A 17,624-nucleotide genomic window follows, 5' to 3' on the forward strand; every position below is an offset into this window, starting at 1 on the left:
TGTTCAATGTTATTTGGTGGAGATGTTACTGGAAGCAGTTAATAAGTATCGTATTGCTTTGTTTGTACGGCAAGCTACAAAAAATATCATCCCGAAATCACGAGATACTGTATCTTGCCATAGTATTTCGAGTGTCCTGATACTTTGCTCTTTGAAGTAACATCTCCACCAAATAACATTCAACGCCGCGCCATTGTCTTCCGTGGTGGCCACGCGAGTCCTCAGCCAGTCCTGAACCAGTTCTTTAGGCTAGCAGCAAGTGTAAGTTTGCTTTATTGCATTTCATTTTCTATTGCTTTCTTTATGATGATCCAATCTTCTAAGAACAGCCAACTGAACATCCATGTGGATTAAAATTCATCAAGCTCAACAGTCTGACTCATTAAGCATATATGCATTACATACTTGTTTGCCATTTCTAGCTCTGTTCTAGTGTTGCTAACTTGTATATACTAGGTTGTCGCCTTCACATTCATCCGGTGTATGTGTGGATTTACAGTTTTTAGTGTCATGTTGAATTATATCGCCAGCGAGCAGACATGGTAGGTGATATCTAGTGCATGAGAAATAGCACAGAGGACTGCCTGGATCCCCTCAACATCGCTTGGTTCTATAGATAGAGTCAAGTACGTAGATGAATAAATTAAACCTCGATTTTTACTGTCAAATGCATTTGCCAGTTCAATATACTATATCGTCTCAAGCTATGATATCTCACACAACCCTATCAAATACAATAACCCCCTCACTCCCATCCTCCAAGAACTCCATCTTCAACTTATCCACCGTCCCCTTAACGCCGAGTTCGAACTGAGCCCGAGCCCGCTGCCCGTTGAGCAAGTTGGGCGTGTTAAGCATATCGATGACCACCGCCCAGAACTCGCCCGATACGTGGTGGAAGTCGAACGTCATCTGCCACTCCATATCATCCCGCAGAGCTCCAAGTTCTCCTTTCGTATTTTTGGTCGAGTCCTCATCAGTTAGTTGTAGCGTGATGTTCTGATACGCCGGGTGGGAGTAGACTCCGACGTACTTCTCGAGTGGCAGCGCCTGAGGTAGCGGCGGGTCTGCGCGTTCCGGATATAATTCATGAACAGCTGTCTCGGCAAGCTTGAGTCGGGTGTTAAGTGCTTCCTCTCCCCTGTTTATTCATTCATATCAGTTCAGACCCCGTCTTCTTCGGAAAAGGGGGGGGCGAAACTCACCGGCTAATCCAGTCAAACCGCTCTTCTTCCGGGACTCCCAATTTATCGTCAATCAACTTCCACGCAAGCTCGGTGCCCACGAGATTGCTCGTCACCGCCGTGTTCCCTAGCGTAACCACTCCGTACTTTAGATCCGGCAAGAAGTAAACCTCAGCGCCGTATGCCTCCATGCCACCGCTATGCGTGAATATCCGCCAGCCCTTATACGTACTAAGTTCCCAACCGAGCGCGTACGCCAGCGGGGCGTCGAAATTGATCCCCATCTCGGGCGGCATCGCGATACGAGCTAATTTAAGCTCGCGGTGTGCCTCCTTAGGCAAGACCGGACAGCCGTTTTCGTTGTCGTCGTCGCTACCATCGCCGCGGATCAAGCACCGGATCCATCGTGCATAGTCCAACACATTGCTCACGATACCACCAGCGCCGCTCGCGAGATCAAGGCTTCCGTACGGAACCGAGATAAAGCCCTGGCCCTTCCCATGTCCATCCGCTTCCCCTTGATAATCCCAATAATACCCACGCGCCACCTCCCTCCCCGCGTCCAGCGCCTCTTCCACACTTAAATACGTAGCCTCCATACCCAGCGGACCCCAAATCCGCTCACGCATCACATCACCCAGCCCTTTCCCCGTGAGAGTCTGGATCACATGCGTGGCCACCATGTACATGAGATTGCAGTAGCGCCAGACGACCCGCGGCTCCGCCACCACGGGCAAGTACCTCAGGCTGCGGACGACGTCGCGCACGGTGGCCGGGCTGCTGCGATCCGGCCCGTACTTTCTGGCGAGCGCCTTGTCGTGCCGCGGGAACCCCGTGCGGTGCGAGAGCGCGTCCTCGAGCGTCAGGTGCGCGGTCGCCCACTCGTACCCCGGCCCTAGGACGAAGTCGTCCCGGATTATGTGCGAGATGGGCGTCTGCCAGCTCAGAGGGGAGGAGGAGGATGGTTCCTCGGAGGACGGGAAGTCGCCTGATGCGATGAGGAGAGATAGGATAGCTGCTGTGAATGCTTTGGTCGTGCTGCCGGTGTAGTATAGTGTTGATGGCGTCGCGGGCGTTGAGGGGAAACTAGCGATGCCATAACCCTATGTATATTGTTGGCTTACAGTTTGTATTTGCATGGTATCATAAGAATTGTAAATATAAGGGGCAGCCTCCCCTTTGAGACCTCGGTTTTCAGAGACGGTATAAGCCATATATCCGTTTGACGTGATACCTGACATATAATAAGAAACACATATAACAAACCTCAGCCCATATATCCTCCCCATCGACAACGGCAACCGACACCCCCGGGACTTTCCAGCGGTCGAGCACCGCCTTTGCAAAAGCCTCGAAATCGGAATCAAACGGGGGTTTCCTCATATCGCCCTTCTCCTCTTTTCCAACAGACAGAACCTTTTGCTCAGTATGCTCCAGCTCCAGCAATGCAAGCGCAGTGCTCGCCGCCGGCAAAAGGATCCCGAGTTTCATCTAAGGCCGAGGCTGTTGTGTAGTTAGTATTTATATACCCAGAGAGGTAAGTGAAAACGCTTAAATGTATAATTACCTACGTTAGGTACTTCTAAGTTTACCACTTAATAAATAAATAAATATTTCAACATTTGGATGTTTTGGAAAATATAATTAAGTGAGAACCTTATTCATTATATGTATGAGCTATCTGGGCAGGTATAAACATATTCGTCTTATATTTACGGTTGCGAAGGAGAATACCTAGAAGCTAAGAAGGGACGCTCAATGTTACCAACTCGGGAGTTTGTTGAGAACCCCGCCTTACGATTTCGACATGTCTCATATAACTCGTACGGCGGTGAGATTCCTTGCATTTTATTTACTCTTAATAATATATGAATGTCGACAAGAGGTACTTAATGATGCGTATAATGAACGCCTTAAATTTTTAATAAGTAGCCCGTCACACCTTATCCAAAGATGCTTATGTACGGACATACCAGCAAGCAAGAAATACATATCACGTAGGTTAGAAGATAACAGTTCATAAGCTTAAGGCGTTATCAAGACCAGGCCAGCAGTACATTACATATACACATAGCCGCGTAACTCATTTAGGTAGTCGAATGAAGAAAAGTCCCATGCAACCTTGCAGTTGCCCTCTGAACTCTTTTCTTGTTCGGGTATTTTCTCTATAAAAGAACCGCACCTAGAAATAAAACCACCACTACCGCCAACACGCCATCCCATCCGCCTTGGTCATAATCATCTCACGTCGAATGCAGCCCGTTGCACGTAGAGCCAACGAACCCGATCTCGTTATGTCAAAATAAAACCCCTCCCGAGGAGAGGGTTTGCCATATGCAACTGTAATATCTCGACCTTTGTACACTGGCCAACTGTCTAAACAGCTAGTTCCAGGATGTAGTATTGAGTCTCTTCTTGACACGACGGTAAATAAAGTCGACGTGTTCATAGAATAAAGATCTCTCTACACGGGTCACTGCCATCTAAGTTTCATCCGTTTCCTTCCCCTGTAATAATCCAATACTCTCGGTTGTATGATAGTATAAGATTACCTTTTGCTAAGAGCCCTCGTTACTCGACTTGTCTCTCGGCTCCGATAAATAGTTAAAGCAGCAAATTAAGTTAACTGGTCTTGCGGCTAACGAGGTTTAAGTGGTACCTCAAAACAGTCAAAGGGATCGTAAAATTGTTAGCCCTTTTAAAGCTCTTCATCTTCGCCGAACTGGTGAACTTTAGTTTGCTCTTCTTTTATCCTCTTCTCCTGATCCGCAGTAGCTCTGCCTAACACATCACCCAAAGCCGACGGGAAATTGATGGAACGATCTGGTGTCTCGTCATCTGCACGTTGCTTTTTTAGAGGACTTCCCACGGTTGCCTCGCCATTAAAAGCATTCGCAAGCAGATTTGCAACGGAGTTAGGCATAGGCTGATTGCTTGACGTAGAATCCGTAGGAGTCGGCTCTCCGCCGGTGGGACCTGCGCTGGGTGACTTTTGAGAACCCGACGCACCTGCAGCGTCTGGTTCTGTAGAGTGCTGTCTCTTAAGCTATCGCATGCTTCTTAGTGATACTATACGTAAAATTATAAGGTGTCAACTTACACGAATACGATCGATACCGGCTTGTAGCTCCCCAGTAACCTTGGCATCTTCCGGTGCTAGGTGAATCTTGACGTCCTTATCGTCAGAATCTTCCATTTTAACCAGAGGAATATTATCGTTATCATCATCGTCATCACTGTCTTCGTCCATGAGGTTGCCGTTGACACCATTACTCTTCCTGCGGGCCTTTCTCCTTTTCGCAGCTTCAGCTTCCTGGTCTCGGAAAGCCGAAAAGCCTACTGTACCAGTAGTTTTGAGAGGACCGAGCCCTGAAAAGTCGAGTTGGGTTGACCGCCGCTTTGTACCAGGCGCCTTCTGGTCGCCTTTTGAACTGGGGAACAATCCCATCTTGCTGAGTTGACCTAATAACGTGTCAGTGGTGAATGAATGTAAAGCTCGAATAAAAGTTGCTTACGTTGGCCACGGTAGAAGAATGTAAATACCGCATAGGGCTTATCCGGTCCGTCTATGCCAGTCACGGTCTGAGTACTGATTGTCTTAGGATCGAGCGTCTTGGGCTTAGCAAAACTAGTGGTATGCTCAACGTCGGCGTCGATCGCTCCGTTATTACCCCCCTTGGTCCCACTATCGCTCTCGTCATCATCATCGTGGGCATCGAACTGTGGTGAATATTCTCCCTTCTTAATCTCTCCAGAGGCGATCACGCGGAACATGGCCACTTTGATCTGGCCAGTAGCCTCGGGGGGTTCGTCGTCGTCGGACATAGAAGAGTCGTCCGAATCATCAGGGGTTGCTACCGGTGACTGGTCCTCTCCCCCATACGCCAAGGTATCGCGGGGACGAGGGGTCTTCTCCGTTTCTGCGTCACCGCCGTGAGGGGTGGACCTATGGCGGCGATGACGTCGCTCAAACTTCTGTCTTCGTTTCTCGACTTTCTCCGCGGCATCGTGGCCCTTGAGATCTAGACCATTAAGCCATCGTTCCAAGCCGACCTCTCGGAATAAAAATTCACGTTCGGCGAGGCCACCACCTTCGCTCTCTGGAACTTGAACCCAACGACTATTTACCCATGTCTCTTCTCCCGGTCGTAGTAGAGTGGCGACTTCTTCCTTAGCTCGTCCGTCAAAGTAGATGTATGCAGCAATGGTTTCGTTCTCCGAATTCGTCATAGGAATATACGGTGCGACTGTGTTGGCATGTTTGGAAGGATCAGAGCCTGTGGATATCAGAGGTCCCGCGTAGAGAGGCTTCGGGTAGGGATTGGCTGCAGTCGGTTTCGGAGCTGTATAGGGAATGGGATGGCCGGGTGTTAAGAGCGTTATCGAAATGGCGAACTTGGCTGCCTCATGTTTAGAGGTATCCGGGTTTAGCTGAGGTTGAGGAACAGGTATGTATGTGCTGATGCGAGATAGACGAGACTGCTTTTGCATGCCATATTCTGGGAGCGGGGCAGAATTCGCATGAATGCTCACGGCGATGCCCTTGAAGCAGGGCATCGTTACTAGATATAGACCGTAGTATCGGACAAAGTAACAGAGGGGTTTAAGAAGAGACGCGAGGGTTATCGCTGTCGCTGTCGTGTCAGAAGGGAGGGTAGTCGAGGAGGGGTGATGAAGAATATAGAGGCCTGGTAAGAAAAAAAAAAAAAAAAAGGTCTGAGAGCTGTTTGTAGACGAAGACTCGATAAGATACTGTGCGAGTTCGGGGGTCGCTCGATCGCCAGTTTATAATTGTCGGTCTAGGTTTTGGTAGAGAGCTGTAGTGGAAAGTGGGAAAATGGTAGGGGGGTGAAAGAAACGGAGGTTTTAAGAAGTTAAGAGGTTGCTTGTTGAGAGGTTGCTTGGGTTAGGTATGTACAATACGTATGTACAATACCTAAGGAAGAGGAACAGGAACAGGAACAATTTGCAGGTCCTCCCCGGCGGTGTGCAAAGTTGCTAACGAAGCTATAAGAACCGGCGTAACGTATTGAACTGCGAACCAAAAACCAAATATTTCTTACGAAGCAGTTGCTTATTTTTATATATAATATGCAAATGCTTCGTATTTAATTTTGACGCTTTTTATTGAGGTCGAATTAAAGTGAATTGGTTAAAGGTCAATGGGGACAAGCAAGCGGAAAAGAATTCACTGTCCAAACCAGGGATTCAAGACTATTAATGCACCATAGAGTACCGAGGTTTTGAGTCAAAAAAAGGTCTTGGTAGCAAGAATGGTCGATGAAACTGTGTGCATGTGTATATGTCTTGCAACTCTTAAAGCTGCAATGTATTTATACGTAGAAATCGTAAAAAAAGTGCAGAAAGCGTAGAAAGCTATCGTGGGTAGAAAAAAAGGGTAGGATACCTAAGTTTTAGAATTAGGGTCAAAGCAAATGAATGGCTGCTATTGCATCTAGTGGGCAGCAGTAAGTAGTACCTATGCAGCAGTACCTAGCAGTAACAGTAGCAGTAATAGCAGTATGAGGTAGGTATGCAGTGGCAGTATGTAGTGGCAGAATGACAAAAAAAGCGAAGATTATTACATGTTGCAATGAGAAAAAAAAAGAGTTAGGTCGAGTCCTGGTAGGTCAGTTGTTAAGCCATGGCCCAATGGCGGGGGAGACTAGAAATTAATTGATTGGCTAACCGCGATTCTGGGACCACCCTCGTCACCTGAACACGTCAAAGCTGCTACGAAGCTGCTACGAAGCTGCGCTACGCTGTCTTAAGCTGACTTACATGCAACAGATGCATACATTGACCTCCGTCTTGGACTTAATGGATATGCAATGTATCGGTCCGCTTCAAACCTTACATCTATGTACCTAACTAGTGTACCTACTGTGACTATGTACATGTACCCAACCGTAGTCTACATAATTCAGCCACCTCCGTATTTAATATATTACCTTAGGTAGTTTATATATCTACCTATTCATATAGAGATATCTTGCTTGCATCTCTGAATAGATAGATTACTGAGATATGCCGGTGTTACGGTTAGGTGGTTAGTCTTTTGGTATTTGGAGAATGTGGAGAAGAACAGTAGGTACATGCCTGCCTACATAGATACCTAAGATACCTCATACATACATAAATTTATTATCATGTGGCACCCTTGGACTAGTCAAGCAGCGACTCGGCATTTCTATAATTTAAACTGGATAACTCACCATGATACGTGGCGAACATGTTTGAATTAAGTAGGCTCGAGAGGGGCATCTCAAGTCTACACTAACAAATTCTTCCCTTATCAAGACCTGCCTCCTCGCGATGATCGTCTGCGTATACTGCCCCCTTTCTCAAAACTGGAACTAGTACCGGCACCCTTCTCCCTCCAAACATCTTCCCCATCATCCTCATCATCCGCTGGTTGATCTGCCAGCGTTTCTCGTTCCGGCGTCTCTTCCTTGATATCCACATCATCATCGTCGTCGTCGTCTTCTTCTTTCTTAACCATTTCCTCGCCCTCACTATAAGAGTCTCCCGCCCCGTCGTGGGAAAACGCCGCAGGAACGGGAGGCGGGCCCATCCAAGGGTCACCTCTAGGTCTGGGGTTTAGTTTATCTTCCGGCTCTTTAGGTTTCTGGTTTGAGATGAGGGAGCTTAGGATAAGCCACGCCAGTCCCGTCGATAGTATCTCGGCTATCCAGAAAACAGTTGTGCAGACTACAAACGAAATGATGCGATGATTATACATGGCCCAGCGGATCCCCGTCAAACGGGCGACCAGCGTGATAGTAGTTGAGTACACCTGGAGTGTCTGACCGGCTTGTACTTCCACTAGTATGCTCATCGGGAGGATTTTGTTGAATTCAACGAGCTCGCCCATCGGAACCCTAAGTGTTATCGTCTCCGATGCGCTAGGGTATAGGATATGGTATGGTAGGAAGAGGACACGCGACACCGTCTTCACGAGGGGGTCTGTATATGGGATCAAGACGGGCCGGCGGCTCGTGAAGACTACGGTATCTTCCTTGACATGCGAGAAGGGGTCCTCTCCCGAAAAATAGTAAGCGAACGCTGGGTTGCTTGGCTGGCTCTTTATCCCGAATAGAGTGACCATGAAATTCCCCCTGTCGAGATTCGAAGGCGATCGTGGTAATGTTAATTCTACTGATATATCATAGGCCTGCTCGTGCATGAGGTTCGACGAGACCGATGTGACACCATAAGGGTTCAGGCCGGAGCTATTGGAATAATACCGCACATTAATTTCTACAATCACAAGAGAGAGGAAAGGCCCTTACTCATATTGTAGGTGTATAGGGAGTGATATAACCTTCTTAGGCACGTAGTTATAGTAGAAGACGGGATAGGCCAGAGCAGCAATAAATAAAAGCACCAAGGACGCGGAGAAGAACAGTGCAGCGCTGAGATATGTCCTCTGGGCAACTGGAGATGTTGCAGCTCTATAAGAGCTTTTTACATATTCCTATGTCTATAATCAGCGAAACGGATATCTATAGCGAAAGCTACACTCTTCGGCTTGAATGCTTGAAGCTTCTCATATATGTAGTATAGGTAAGCATGTGACTTACCATTTTTCTAAATAATGTAGCAACGCCATGCGATGCTGGACCTTGCAATGCTCCTGAATTCGCGTCGTTGAAATAAGCAGCACAAATAATTAAGAGTAGAAGAGTTGTAAGTTAGAATCATAATAGACTCTAAAATTGAGAGAGTCGAGGCATGTGATGGCGTTTGGGTTTACAAGGTATGCACCGTTATTAGCGGCTTGTGGCACGTTAGGTACGATGGAGAGCTTGACGGAGTTCTTGGCAGCCAGCATGCCTCCTATGTATGTACCTAATGTAGTAGGTTAGAGTTCCAGCTGCCCCTCTGCGACGGGTGCCAACGTCATGCTGATGACTAACCTCATCGTTAGGTACATATATTATGTAACTACATCTAGATTGTAAAGAGGAATACCTACATGTATCACCCAGTGTAAGTACCTCTGAGCTTCAATCATTGGATATTTTATATCGTCGCAAAGAAGCAATTTCTTATTTCTTATTGATAATGGTAATTAGGTATTAATAAAAAAAAAGTCAAAATGCAATCTCGTATTAACTCCCCGTTCTTTAACGGCCCTAGATAGCCTAACTGGCAATGAATAATAACTTGTAGGTATCGAACGCTCCCCCGAACGAGCGAAAGCCTGCTCTCCCCAAGAACAGACGACCGATAATTCAACCCAACCAAATAGTCGCCTGCCTGCTTGCTGACCCATATGTGCTCATCACACCCCATAACATACGTATTCACATCAAACAACATCAAACAACGGGCAAATACCAACTTTCATGAGCCTCGTCAGTCTTTATCTCGTCAATCAAGAGCAGAGCCAAGGGACCCTTTATATGCTGACCTTAACAAGGCTGCAGATAATTACTAGGTACCAACCCGCCTCTACCAACACCTTGTCCTGAATGAATTTCAGCTTCCCACCACCCGTCATCCTGGTGTCGGAGAACGGCCAGGATATCTCCCTTGGCAAATCCAAGTTCCTCGGGGATTGCTGCTTGGTACATATACAACGCTCGAGCTATAAAATTGTTAGTATCTGCATAGTTTGTACCAAGAAAAAAGAAAAGAAAAAATAAACATACCGTAGTGTAAAATGGCGCGGCCCTCTGGCGTGTACTGCCGGCTGGGGTCTGCCACGCTCTGGCTTCGCTGTCTCGAATTCTCTGTCGCGGGATCTCGTCCGTCATAGAAGGTCATGGCCCGTGAGCTCGCACTTGTACCAGGCCTGCTACCGTTTCCTCTTCCACGCATTGATCCGTACACGGACCCATCTCCAACTGGAGCAAGTTGCATAGCCATTTCTTCAGCCCTGCTGGTTGGGCGGTTGTAATCGCTATTGTATATGGATGGGGACTTCGCCCTCATAGAATTGCTCGGCGACTGATGCCCGTAGTATCCCTGTTCCGACCCGCGCTTCACTGACATACTAGGTTGTGGTGAGTGTTGTTGTTGAGAGCCACCATACGAGATTGGCGATGCTGGCTGAGGTGAGTTTCCTCGTCGCTGGGTCGCACTATACGAAATCGGCGATGCCGGTTGTGGTGAATTTCCTCGCCGTTGAGTTGCACTATATGAAATGGGTGACGCGGGTTGCGGCGAGTTGCCTCGCCTTTGGGTTGAACTATAAGAAACTGACGATGTTGGCTGCGGCGAATTTCCCTGTCTTTGGGTTGAACTATAAGAAACTGATGGTGCTGGCTGTGGTGAATTTCCCCGTCGCTGAGTTGCGCTATATGAAATCGGAGACGCCGCTTGTGGTGAATTTTGCTGCTGTGTACCACCATACGTACTAGGTGAAGCTGTCTGTGGCGAGTTACGGTATTGGCTACTACTGTAAGGATTTGGCGATGCTGACCGTTGGCTTTGGCGTGTCTCTGACTGACGTGTCTCAGGGTGCATCCCAGGCCGAGGAGAAGCGCCCCGTGGAGGCGCCGGTGATGCTGCACGAGGCATTTCACTGCCTCTCGTCGTAGGTCGTGAAGGAGTACCACTGAACGACTGCGTCCCACTGTATGCTCCAGGCCCAGGACGCTTCGCGCTGAACATATCTCTGGTCTGCTCTACATATTTTCGCGACGCCTCCTGCATTGCTTTAGATGTAACGGCTGGAGGCGGGACTCCAAGTCTTTGTATCTGCATATCGTATGACGGCGGTGGGGTGCCTCTCATACCAGCGGCCACATCGCTGCTTTCTCTGGATACAGGTACGGAACGGGACGGCGCTTGAGATCTGTCGGGTACAGGTGTAGCGATACCGTGATAGTGATCGGCTGAGATTCGTCCAGCAGCTTGCTTGTTACTAGCAACACCCTTCAACTCCGCTAGGGCTTGAGCGATGGGATCTTGCTCCTCTTGTGGAGGTGTATTATCATCGTTGGCCTGTTTTCTTTTATCGGTATTGGCTACCGGGAATACGTTCTGCCCAATATTCAGGGCTAGGCTTGCATTCGCTTCAATAGGTTCGGGACTCGCTGTCTTTTCTATTCTGTCTGCAATAGGGTTCTGAGACACCGGGTTCTGAGGCTCTGGTGGTTTAAAAGCTTGATTGCGCCGAGAGCTGACCGTGCCGTGAGTACTCATCGCACTCTGCGAAGCCACAGGTCCCCAAGTATTTCTGTTTGACGCCTTCACATCTTTGATGCTCTTTCTACGGAACGGGCTGTGATTCTGAAAGAATCCGCTCTTCTTTTTTTGCATTTGCTTTTCTGGCTGTGCCACCACCACGGGCTCCTGCTTTACCGGTGACACTTTACCGCTTTGTGGCTCTTGACTAGAGAAAGACGTTGGGTTCGAGTATTCGCTATTATCATCGCCGCTTGAAGGCCGTGCTGATAAATTCGAGCTCGTCGCTGAATTCATGCCATCCGTGCGACATAGCATTGTCATACCGTCCATAGGATACGGATCGTGGGGTACAGGTGCAAATTTGGAAGTATCATATGGCTGTACCCCATTGCTCCCTTTCCGACGATCTTGTGGAGCCATGACGGCCACTGAGGTGTTCTGTGGTGATATAACTGACTCCCTACTGGAAGTTGGTGGTGGCTCATTTCGTGGTGGATCTCGTGGAGTAGGAGGATTAGTATCGTGGCGTTGAAGGTCCCTAGTAAAAGAGGCATTTGGTTCATGACGTTGCATATCCCGAAGAAATGAGGGACTAGGATCATTACGCTGTATAGGAGGATTAGGATCGCGGCGTTGAATCTCTCTTGTGAGAGAAAGATCAGGTTCGTGGCGCTGTACTTCTCGGGGCGCTTCTCGGGGTGCTTCTTGCGGAATTTCACGGGGGATTTCCCGTGGCATTTCCCGAGGTACTTCGCGTGGTATTTCTCGTGGTATCTCCCGAGGCATCTCCCGCGGCATCTCTCGGGGTATTTCTCGGGAAATGGGGGGATTGGGATCGCGGCGTTGGATTTCTCTTGTCATGGGGAGGTCAGGTTCACGACGCTGCACTTCCCGAGTATATGAAGGGACAGGGTCGTGGCGTTGAATCTCTCTGGTAAGAGAAAGGTCGGGCTCACGACGCTGCGTATCTCGAGGAAATGAAGGAGGAGGTTCATTCCGCTGCATATCCCGCGTAGGAGGGGGATTGGGGTCTCGGCGTTGGAGATCTCGAGCGAGTGCCGAGTTGGGATCATGATGAGATTCGTACGTGGATGGCTGAGGTGAGGGAGCACGGAAGCCGGGGTTGATGCTTTGAGGATATTGCTGCGGTTGTATGACACTTCCTCGTCGCCCATCCCGCTGAGCTATGGCGTAAGTCTGAGCCTTCGGCGGAGGCATAATTAGATCCCTGCTAGAGGGCGGAGGAGGTTCATGATGGGCCAGATCTCGAGCAAGAGCGGAATTGGGATCATGATGCGATTCGAAGGTAGATGGCTGGGGGGAAGACGTGCGAAATGCAGGATTGATACTCCGCGGAAATTGTGCTACTGAATAGTTCTCATCTTCGGAGACTTCTGAATGAGTGTCTTCCACATCCCCACGGCAGAAGTTGATATACTTGGGTGGATCTGGGATTTCTTGACCGGTACCCCTCTCGGTAATGAAGTGGATGATGTCTTTTTCCACATCCATCTTTTCTAGAGACAAACGAATCTTCTCGCACGAAGCATCATCGCTAACGCAGACTGTGGAGGCAATGTTGGCGAAAGTCCATAGACTGCTCTTGGTGAAGTCCAATCTCTCCTCCTCGAGGTCCTGGAATTTGTCGGCGGCCGCTTTCCACTCCCTATTCCACCTGGCGGTCGTCTCCTCGAGGACTTTAACTGCGTTCTCATATTCGGTGTTAGTTGTAGCAAGACTGATCTGTGTCTTCTCTAATCTAGCCTTGTTTTTTCTTTCTTCCTGGCCCATAACCATATGTCCCTGGGCAAGGTAGCCTTTAATTTTTAAACAATCTTGCTCATAGCGATCACGGGTCTGGGTGGGGTTTGTTAGTTGCCAGGGCCCAGGGGTTATCATTTGGATGCATGGGTGGCACTGACCTTATTCACCATGTTCGTTTGCTGTATCTTGATCTTGAGAAGTTTCTCTACCGTATTTTGGACGATCTTGCGTCTCTCTTTCATTCCTCCTGCAAAGGCGGCCAGCGGTTCCTCCAACTCGGTCTTCATCTGAGCAGCGATGCTAGCATGTTGCTTCGCCATGGATTCGACTTCTCCTCGCATAGTATCAAGTGAAACTTTCAGGCTTCCCATTTCGTGGGTACCCAACGATTTTCGGCTTAACGACATGAGCTTGCGTGCGTATTCATCTTCGATAGAGGCCCGGGCTAGCAACACGGACCAATTAGTGGTAAAAAGTAAAAATAGTCAGAAAAGACTTACCACTATAGAAAGATCTAAGCTCATCGCTGGTCTGCTTCGCAGAGGCCATGCGATCAAGCAATGGCCCTACACCAGCGTCATCTTTGCCCCAGAAGTTATTGGCAACTATTTATACAATATTAGTATACCTCGAAATTCTAATTCGGCTTCAAGAGTATATTTCATACACGACAGGGAAACTGTCGGGCCATCTGTGGCCGTAGGCATCCTCCTCGCTTCCCTCGCAAAAGGCAACAATGTTCTCTATATTTTCGGTCGGAAATGTCGGTGAACCTAACCGTGCGCTCGTTTGGAACGGTAAGATGGTCAATAGGCTCGAAATGTCTCGAAATTAGATTATCAGTGATCGGCGAGAACGCAGTTCTGCCACGAAAGAAAAGGCAATAGTTAGTATTAAGTTTTCAGGAATGTGCAGACGTTGAAATTGTAAAATGCATAGCACATGGTTTCAAGATACTACATGTATGTAGAGGTTGCAGACCTGCAGGAATTGTTTACAAGTGGTAACGTCGTTGCCCTAGAGATGGGGTAATGGGTAATGTACTTGTACTTAGGGGCCTGAAACTGGGAAATCGTAGGTTTAGCGTATAATTGTGGGGTGTATGTAGCTTACTGACACATCACAGCGCTAAACTTGATAGATTATCTGATTACAAGGGCCAACTGCAGAATTGCAGGGGTATATTTCTAGACCCTTTCAACATTTCTTGCAATTATTGACAGATCCAACAACATTGAGACATTACGATCAAGAAATGCACACTTTGCAAAATTGTTTCTAAAAATAGTTCATTCCACATTAAAGATTAAAGATTATTGAATATCGTCAAAGAAAAGAAGAAGAGTACACCATACGATCTGAGGAATCATTATTAAAGTCGATAGGATAGCGGGACGCATACTTCGTACTCTTATCGCGATGATGATGCGTGTTTGCATTGCGCCGTCGAAGAAACTTCACCTAACCCCTTTATCCAACTGACACGCTCCCCTTAACCCTTTTCCATGAGTTAATTGATTTATACTCGCAACTTCTATTCTCAATCCTTGAAATCATCTGTAGTTGATCCAAGTCGATCCTCTGCTCCCGATGCGGGGAATGCTCTAACCTAGCGGGCTCAGCGATGCCGACCCCCATTGCATCACGTAGCGTCGGCACTTGATACCGGAGGGTATTCACTCAATTCGTGCTGCTATTGTACCCATGCGGAACCCATTAGCCCGGAAAGGTATGTAAGTATAGATCCTGCACGACTCGAATCTAATAAGTAGGTGCCTACCCGGAACCTCTCGAGGATTGCTACCTTGGATATTGTCAGTTAGGATACATAACTGCTGTTCGCTATAAATAAATATCCTACATTCCAGTGTCATAGCATAATATCGAACATGGAGAGTTTTGAATATAATTCTAGTCCCGCTCGTATCGTCTTCGGGTGCGGTACTATCAAAAAGGTTCCAGAAGAGCTTCGACGGGCAAATGTATCTAAGCCTTTTCTTCTCAGCACGCCTCAGCAGGTGAGCCATATCGACTTACTCAAGGGTGTTCTCGGAGATGTCGTCTCCGGAGTATTTACTGAAGCAACAATGCATACTCCAGTCGAAGTGACTGAGAGGGCGCTCGAGCAAGTTAAGTCCTCAAGGGCCGACTCCGTTATTTCCATCGGAGGTGGTAGCACAGTGGGCTTGGGAAAAGCACTCAGCATTCGGACGGGTCTCTTTCACTTGACTATCCCTACGACCTACGCTGGTAGTGAGGTTACGCCAATTTTGGGTGAGACAGATTCTGGAAGGAAGACGACAAGATCCGATCCGAAGATATTGCCCAGCACGGTCGTTTATGATGTTGATCTCACCATGACCCTTCCGGTTGGTCTTACTGCTACAAGTGGCGTTAACGCCATAGCGCATGCTGTCGAAGCGCTGTATGCTCGTAATACCAACCCGGTTATTAATCTCCTTGCTCAAGAAGGGGTAAAAGCTCTTGCAAGCTCCCTCCCTGTCCTGGTCTCTGATCCATCGTCGCAAGAAGCACGCTCATCTGCCTTATATGGCGCATGGCTTTGCGGTATTTGTCTCGGCAGTGTCGGGATGTCTATCCATCACAAGCTCTGCCACACCCTAGGGGGCAGTTTTAACCTCCCGCACTCTGAGACGCATACCATAGTCCTGCCACACGCATTGTCATATAATGCCCCGAAGGTCCCTGGGGCAATGGAAGCATTGGCTGCCGCATTGCCGGAGAGTGAAGGCGACGCCACGAAGGGACTAAATATTCTCTTACAGAAGTTGAAAGTAGAAAGGGGACTGAAGGCTTTAGGGATGCAAGAGAGCGACATAGATAAGGCAGCAGACATAGCAGTGAGCAACCCTTATTGGAACCCTCGGCCTATCGAAAGGGGGCCGATAAGAGAGCTGATCCGACGAGCTTGGGCTGGAGAAGAGGCAAGGGCTGATTTGTAATACGAATAATTGGATGATCTTGTACCACTATCTCGCATCAATATACTGAATATAGTACCTAGCCACTCAGATCTTGCAAGATGTCATAGGAAAGTATTAGATCTATTTGGATTCATCAACTATCCTGACGTTCTGCGGGATATCAATCATGAATGTAAATAAAAGTTTCCTTACGCAGGACCTATTCTTCCCCATCCCGCTTCCTTATAAACTCCGTCCTGAAATCTAGTCCCGCATCTTCCCTCACAACCCCATACAACGACGAGGAGTCAAGCCTCCTGCCCCCATTTCTTTCCGAGTACCCCTTCGCCCTACGTAGGTGCTCGAGCGCCGTATTAGCAACTTCAAGCCGGACACCTGCGCGCGCGGCGCAGTCAACTCCGTGTCCTACGTCCTTGAGCGCGAGTTCCAGGTCCGACCACGGCGCCTGGTCTTTCCCTGGGGCGTATACACCCGTCGTCATACGAACCGAGTCCGAGTGCGCGACGGTGCCGAAGTTGAGCTCCAGCAGGCGTTCTAGTGCGGCCGAGCCCAGCCCCGTCTTCTCGGCGAAGACGTGCGCTTCTGCTATGAGCTCCATAAGTCCGGCCATGAGAAAGTTTCTATTTACGAGGGAGGGTTTAGTTGAGTTAGCGAAGCCGGTTATTCTGGTTGGGCTGGCAAGCAACGTGATAGAGAAGATAGAGAAATCGTACCCTGTTGTCTTTAGCAAAGTAGCTTTTTCAGGCTCCTCGCCGACGAGCAAGACTTCGCGAGCGATGACTCCTTTAAGAAAAGGGCCGACTTTTTCGTAAGCAGCATTCGAGCCTCCGAATGCGACGAGTAGTTGTCCTGCTTCAGCCACCGGCGTCGCACCGAACACAGGCGCAGCAACGAACTCAGCACCCCTATCTTTCAACTTTGCAGCCAGCGCCTTGGTAGTATCAGGGTGGATAGTAGTGGTATCAACCACGATCTTGTCCGTTACATCCCCCGAATCTAGGATCTGTGCTATAATTGACTCCACGGCTTTGTCGTCACTTGCCTATTTCCACCTCCCGGTTAGTAAAGGGTATTTAAGTCGAGTTTGGGTAAGACTCGCTGATATGAATATCACATCGCTTTCGCTGGCAACTTGCACTACATCCTGGCGCCGAATTCCTCCAAGTGCTGCGAGCGTATCGCCACGGGAAGCTGTCCGGTTGAAAAATCGTAACGGCTCGCGCCCCTGAGATGAAAGATACCTATGGATATTCTTTGCCATAGCACTGCCCATGCTGCCGAGGCCGATCCATCCCAAGCGTAGGCCTGGTGGAGCTACGGTAGTTGTTGAGGTCATTTTTCTTCTCTAATTTCTAAAACGATTGAATTTAATCAGTACAACTTGAATCGCACGGCGATAGATATTTCATTGCAGTGGTATGATATAAACTACCTAGGTATGTAATGGAAGTGGCCGGTGATATACTAGAGGTGGCCATAAACATGGCCGAAGCGGAGACTAGTTGACTCACAATGCCTACTAGGTAGCATTGTCAAATAGGATCGTAGGATTGAACTAGCATGCGGCGACATTCCGAACTCATCGTATAGA

General features: G+C 48.4%; 6 protein-coding genes across 6 annotated transcripts; 1 reads left to right on the plus strand and 5 right to left on the minus strand.

Moving 5' to 3' along the window:
- Positions 1–29: 29 nt before the first annotated feature.
- Positions 30–2,887, minus strand: F5Y00DRAFT_199194 (beta-lactamase/transpeptidase-like protein). The gene is made up of 4 exons (XM_048005319.1): positions 2,756–2,887; positions 2,451–2,687; positions 1,206–2,287; positions 30–1,141 (listed from the first exon to the last, which is right to left on the minus strand). Exons 2-4 carry the CDS (start codon positions 2,673–2,675, stop codon positions 715–717), a joined length of 1,734 nt encoding a protein of 577 aa, XP_047860399.1. The 5' UTR covers positions 2,676–2,687; positions 2,756–2,887; the 3' UTR covers positions 30–714.
- Positions 2,888–3,757: 870 nt separating this feature from the next.
- On the minus strand, positions 3,758–6,175 carry F5Y00DRAFT_199217 (uncharacterized protein). The gene is made up of 3 exons (XM_048005320.1): positions 4,700–6,175; positions 4,285–4,646; positions 3,758–4,230 (listed from the first exon to the last, which is right to left on the minus strand). Exons 1-3 carry the CDS (start codon positions 5,739–5,741, stop codon positions 3,883–3,885), a joined length of 1,752 nt encoding a protein of 583 aa, XP_047860400.1. The 5' UTR covers positions 5,742–6,175; the 3' UTR covers positions 3,758–3,882.
- A 1,161-nt stretch (positions 6,176–7,336) lies between these two features.
- Positions 7,337–8,978, minus strand: F5Y00DRAFT_248678 (putative adipose-regulatory protein-domain-containing protein). Its single transcript, XM_048009472.1, has 3 exons — positions 8,768–8,978; positions 8,477–8,661; positions 7,337–8,416 (listed from the first exon to the last, which is right to left on the minus strand). Exons 1-3 carry the CDS (start codon positions 8,768–8,770, stop codon positions 7,480–7,482), a joined length of 1,125 nt encoding a protein of 374 aa, XP_047860401.1. The 5' UTR covers positions 8,771–8,978; the 3' UTR covers positions 7,337–7,479.
- A 238-nt stretch (positions 8,979–9,216) lies between these two features.
- Positions 9,217–14,166, minus strand: F5Y00DRAFT_248680 (uncharacterized protein). The gene is made up of 5 exons (XM_048009473.1): positions 13,756–14,166; positions 13,589–13,693; positions 13,247–13,533; positions 9,842–13,181; positions 9,217–9,777 (listed from the first exon to the last, which is right to left on the minus strand). Exons 1-5 carry the CDS (start codon positions 13,793–13,795, stop codon positions 9,602–9,604), a joined length of 3,948 nt encoding a protein of 1,315 aa, XP_047860402.1. The 5' UTR covers positions 13,796–14,166; the 3' UTR covers positions 9,217–9,601.
- A 106-nt stretch (positions 14,167–14,272) lies between these two features.
- F5Y00DRAFT_248682 (putative maleylacetate reductase) lies at positions 14,273–16,086 on the plus strand. The gene has a single exon (XM_048009474.1). It carries the CDS (start codon positions 14,978–14,980, stop codon positions 16,049–16,051), a length of 1,074 nt encoding a protein of 357 aa, XP_047860403.1. The 5' UTR covers positions 14,273–14,977; the 3' UTR covers positions 16,052–16,086.
- F5Y00DRAFT_248685 (uncharacterized protein) lies at positions 16,069–17,488 on the minus strand. The gene is made up of 3 exons (XM_048009475.1): positions 17,133–17,488; positions 16,747–17,075; positions 16,069–16,653 (listed from the first exon to the last, which is right to left on the minus strand). The coding sequence occupies exons 1-3, from the start codon at positions 17,367–17,369 to the stop codon at positions 16,233–16,235; spliced, it is 987 nt and encodes a 328-aa protein (XP_047860404.1). The 5' UTR covers positions 17,370–17,488; the 3' UTR covers positions 16,069–16,232.
- Positions 17,489–17,624: the final 136 nt, after the last annotated feature.

Source organism: Daldinia vernicosa, assembly GCF_022497035.1.
Source record: "Daldinia vernicosa strain CBS 139.73 unplaced genomic scaffold F5Y00scaffold_74, whole genome shotgun sequence".
Lineage (NCBI taxonomy): Eukaryota > Fungi > Ascomycota > Sordariomycetes > Xylariales > Hypoxylaceae > Daldinia > Daldinia vernicosa.

Excerpts from the sequence above, each read along its gene's own strand:
- F5Y00DRAFT_199194 (XM_048005319.1), bottom strand. The coding sequence starts at position 2,675 with ATGAAACTCGGGATCCTTTTGCCGGCGGCGAGCACTGCGCTTGCATTG. Across the intron at positions 2,288-2,450 it reads GGGAGGATATATGGGCTGAG|GGTTATGGCATCGCTAGTTT; the intron begins GTTTGTTATATG and ends CAATATACATAG. Across the intron at positions 1,142-1,205 it reads CGGTTTGACTGGATTAGCCG|GGGAGAGGAAGCACTTAACA; the intron begins GTGAGTTTCGCC and ends ATGAATAAACAG.
- F5Y00DRAFT_248682 (XM_048009474.1), top strand. The coding sequence starts at position 14,978 with ATGGAGAGTTTTGAATATAATTCTAGTCCCGCTCGTATCGTCTTCGGG.
- F5Y00DRAFT_248685 (XM_048009475.1), bottom strand. The coding sequence starts at position 17,369 with ATGACCTCAACAACTACCGTAGCTCCACCAGGCCTACGCTTGGGATGG. Across the intron at positions 17,076-17,132 it reads GCGATGTGATATTCATATCA|GCAAGTGACGACAAAGCCGT; the intron begins GCGAGTCTTACC and ends AGGTGGAAATAG. Across the intron at positions 16,654-16,746 it reads ACTTTGCTAAAGACAACAGG|AAACTTTCTCATGGCCGGAC; the intron begins GTACGATTTCTC and ends CCTCGTAAATAG.
- F5Y00DRAFT_248678 (XM_048009472.1), bottom strand. Across the intron at positions 8,417-8,476 it reads CCTATACACCTACAATATGA|CTCCGGCCTGAACCCTTATG; the intron begins GTAAGGGCCTTT and ends TTATTCCAATAG.
- F5Y00DRAFT_248680 (XM_048009473.1), bottom strand. The coding sequence starts at position 13,795 with ATGCCTACGGCCACAGATGGCCCGACAGTTTCCCTGTCGT. Across the intron at positions 13,694-13,755 it reads CCCGACAGTTTCCCTGTCGT|TTGCCAATAACTTCTGGGGC; the intron begins GTATGAAATATA and ends TTGTATAAATAG. Across the intron at positions 13,534-13,588 it reads GCTTAGATCTTTCTATAGTG|CCCGGGCCTCTATCGAAGAT; the intron begins GTAAGTCTTTTC and ends CCGTGTTGCTAG.
- F5Y00DRAFT_199217 (XM_048005320.1), bottom strand. The coding sequence starts at position 5,741 with ATGCCCTGCTTCAAGGGCATCGCCGTGAGCATTCATGCGAATTCTGCC. Across the intron at positions 4,647-4,699 it reads ATTCTTCTACCGTGGCCAAC|GTCAACTCAGCAAGATGGGA; the intron begins GTAAGCAACTTT and ends ACACGTTATTAG. Across the intron at positions 4,231-4,284 it reads CCGGTATCGATCGTATTCGT|CTTAAGAGACAGCACTCTAC; the intron begins GTAAGTTGACAC and ends AGCATGCGATAG.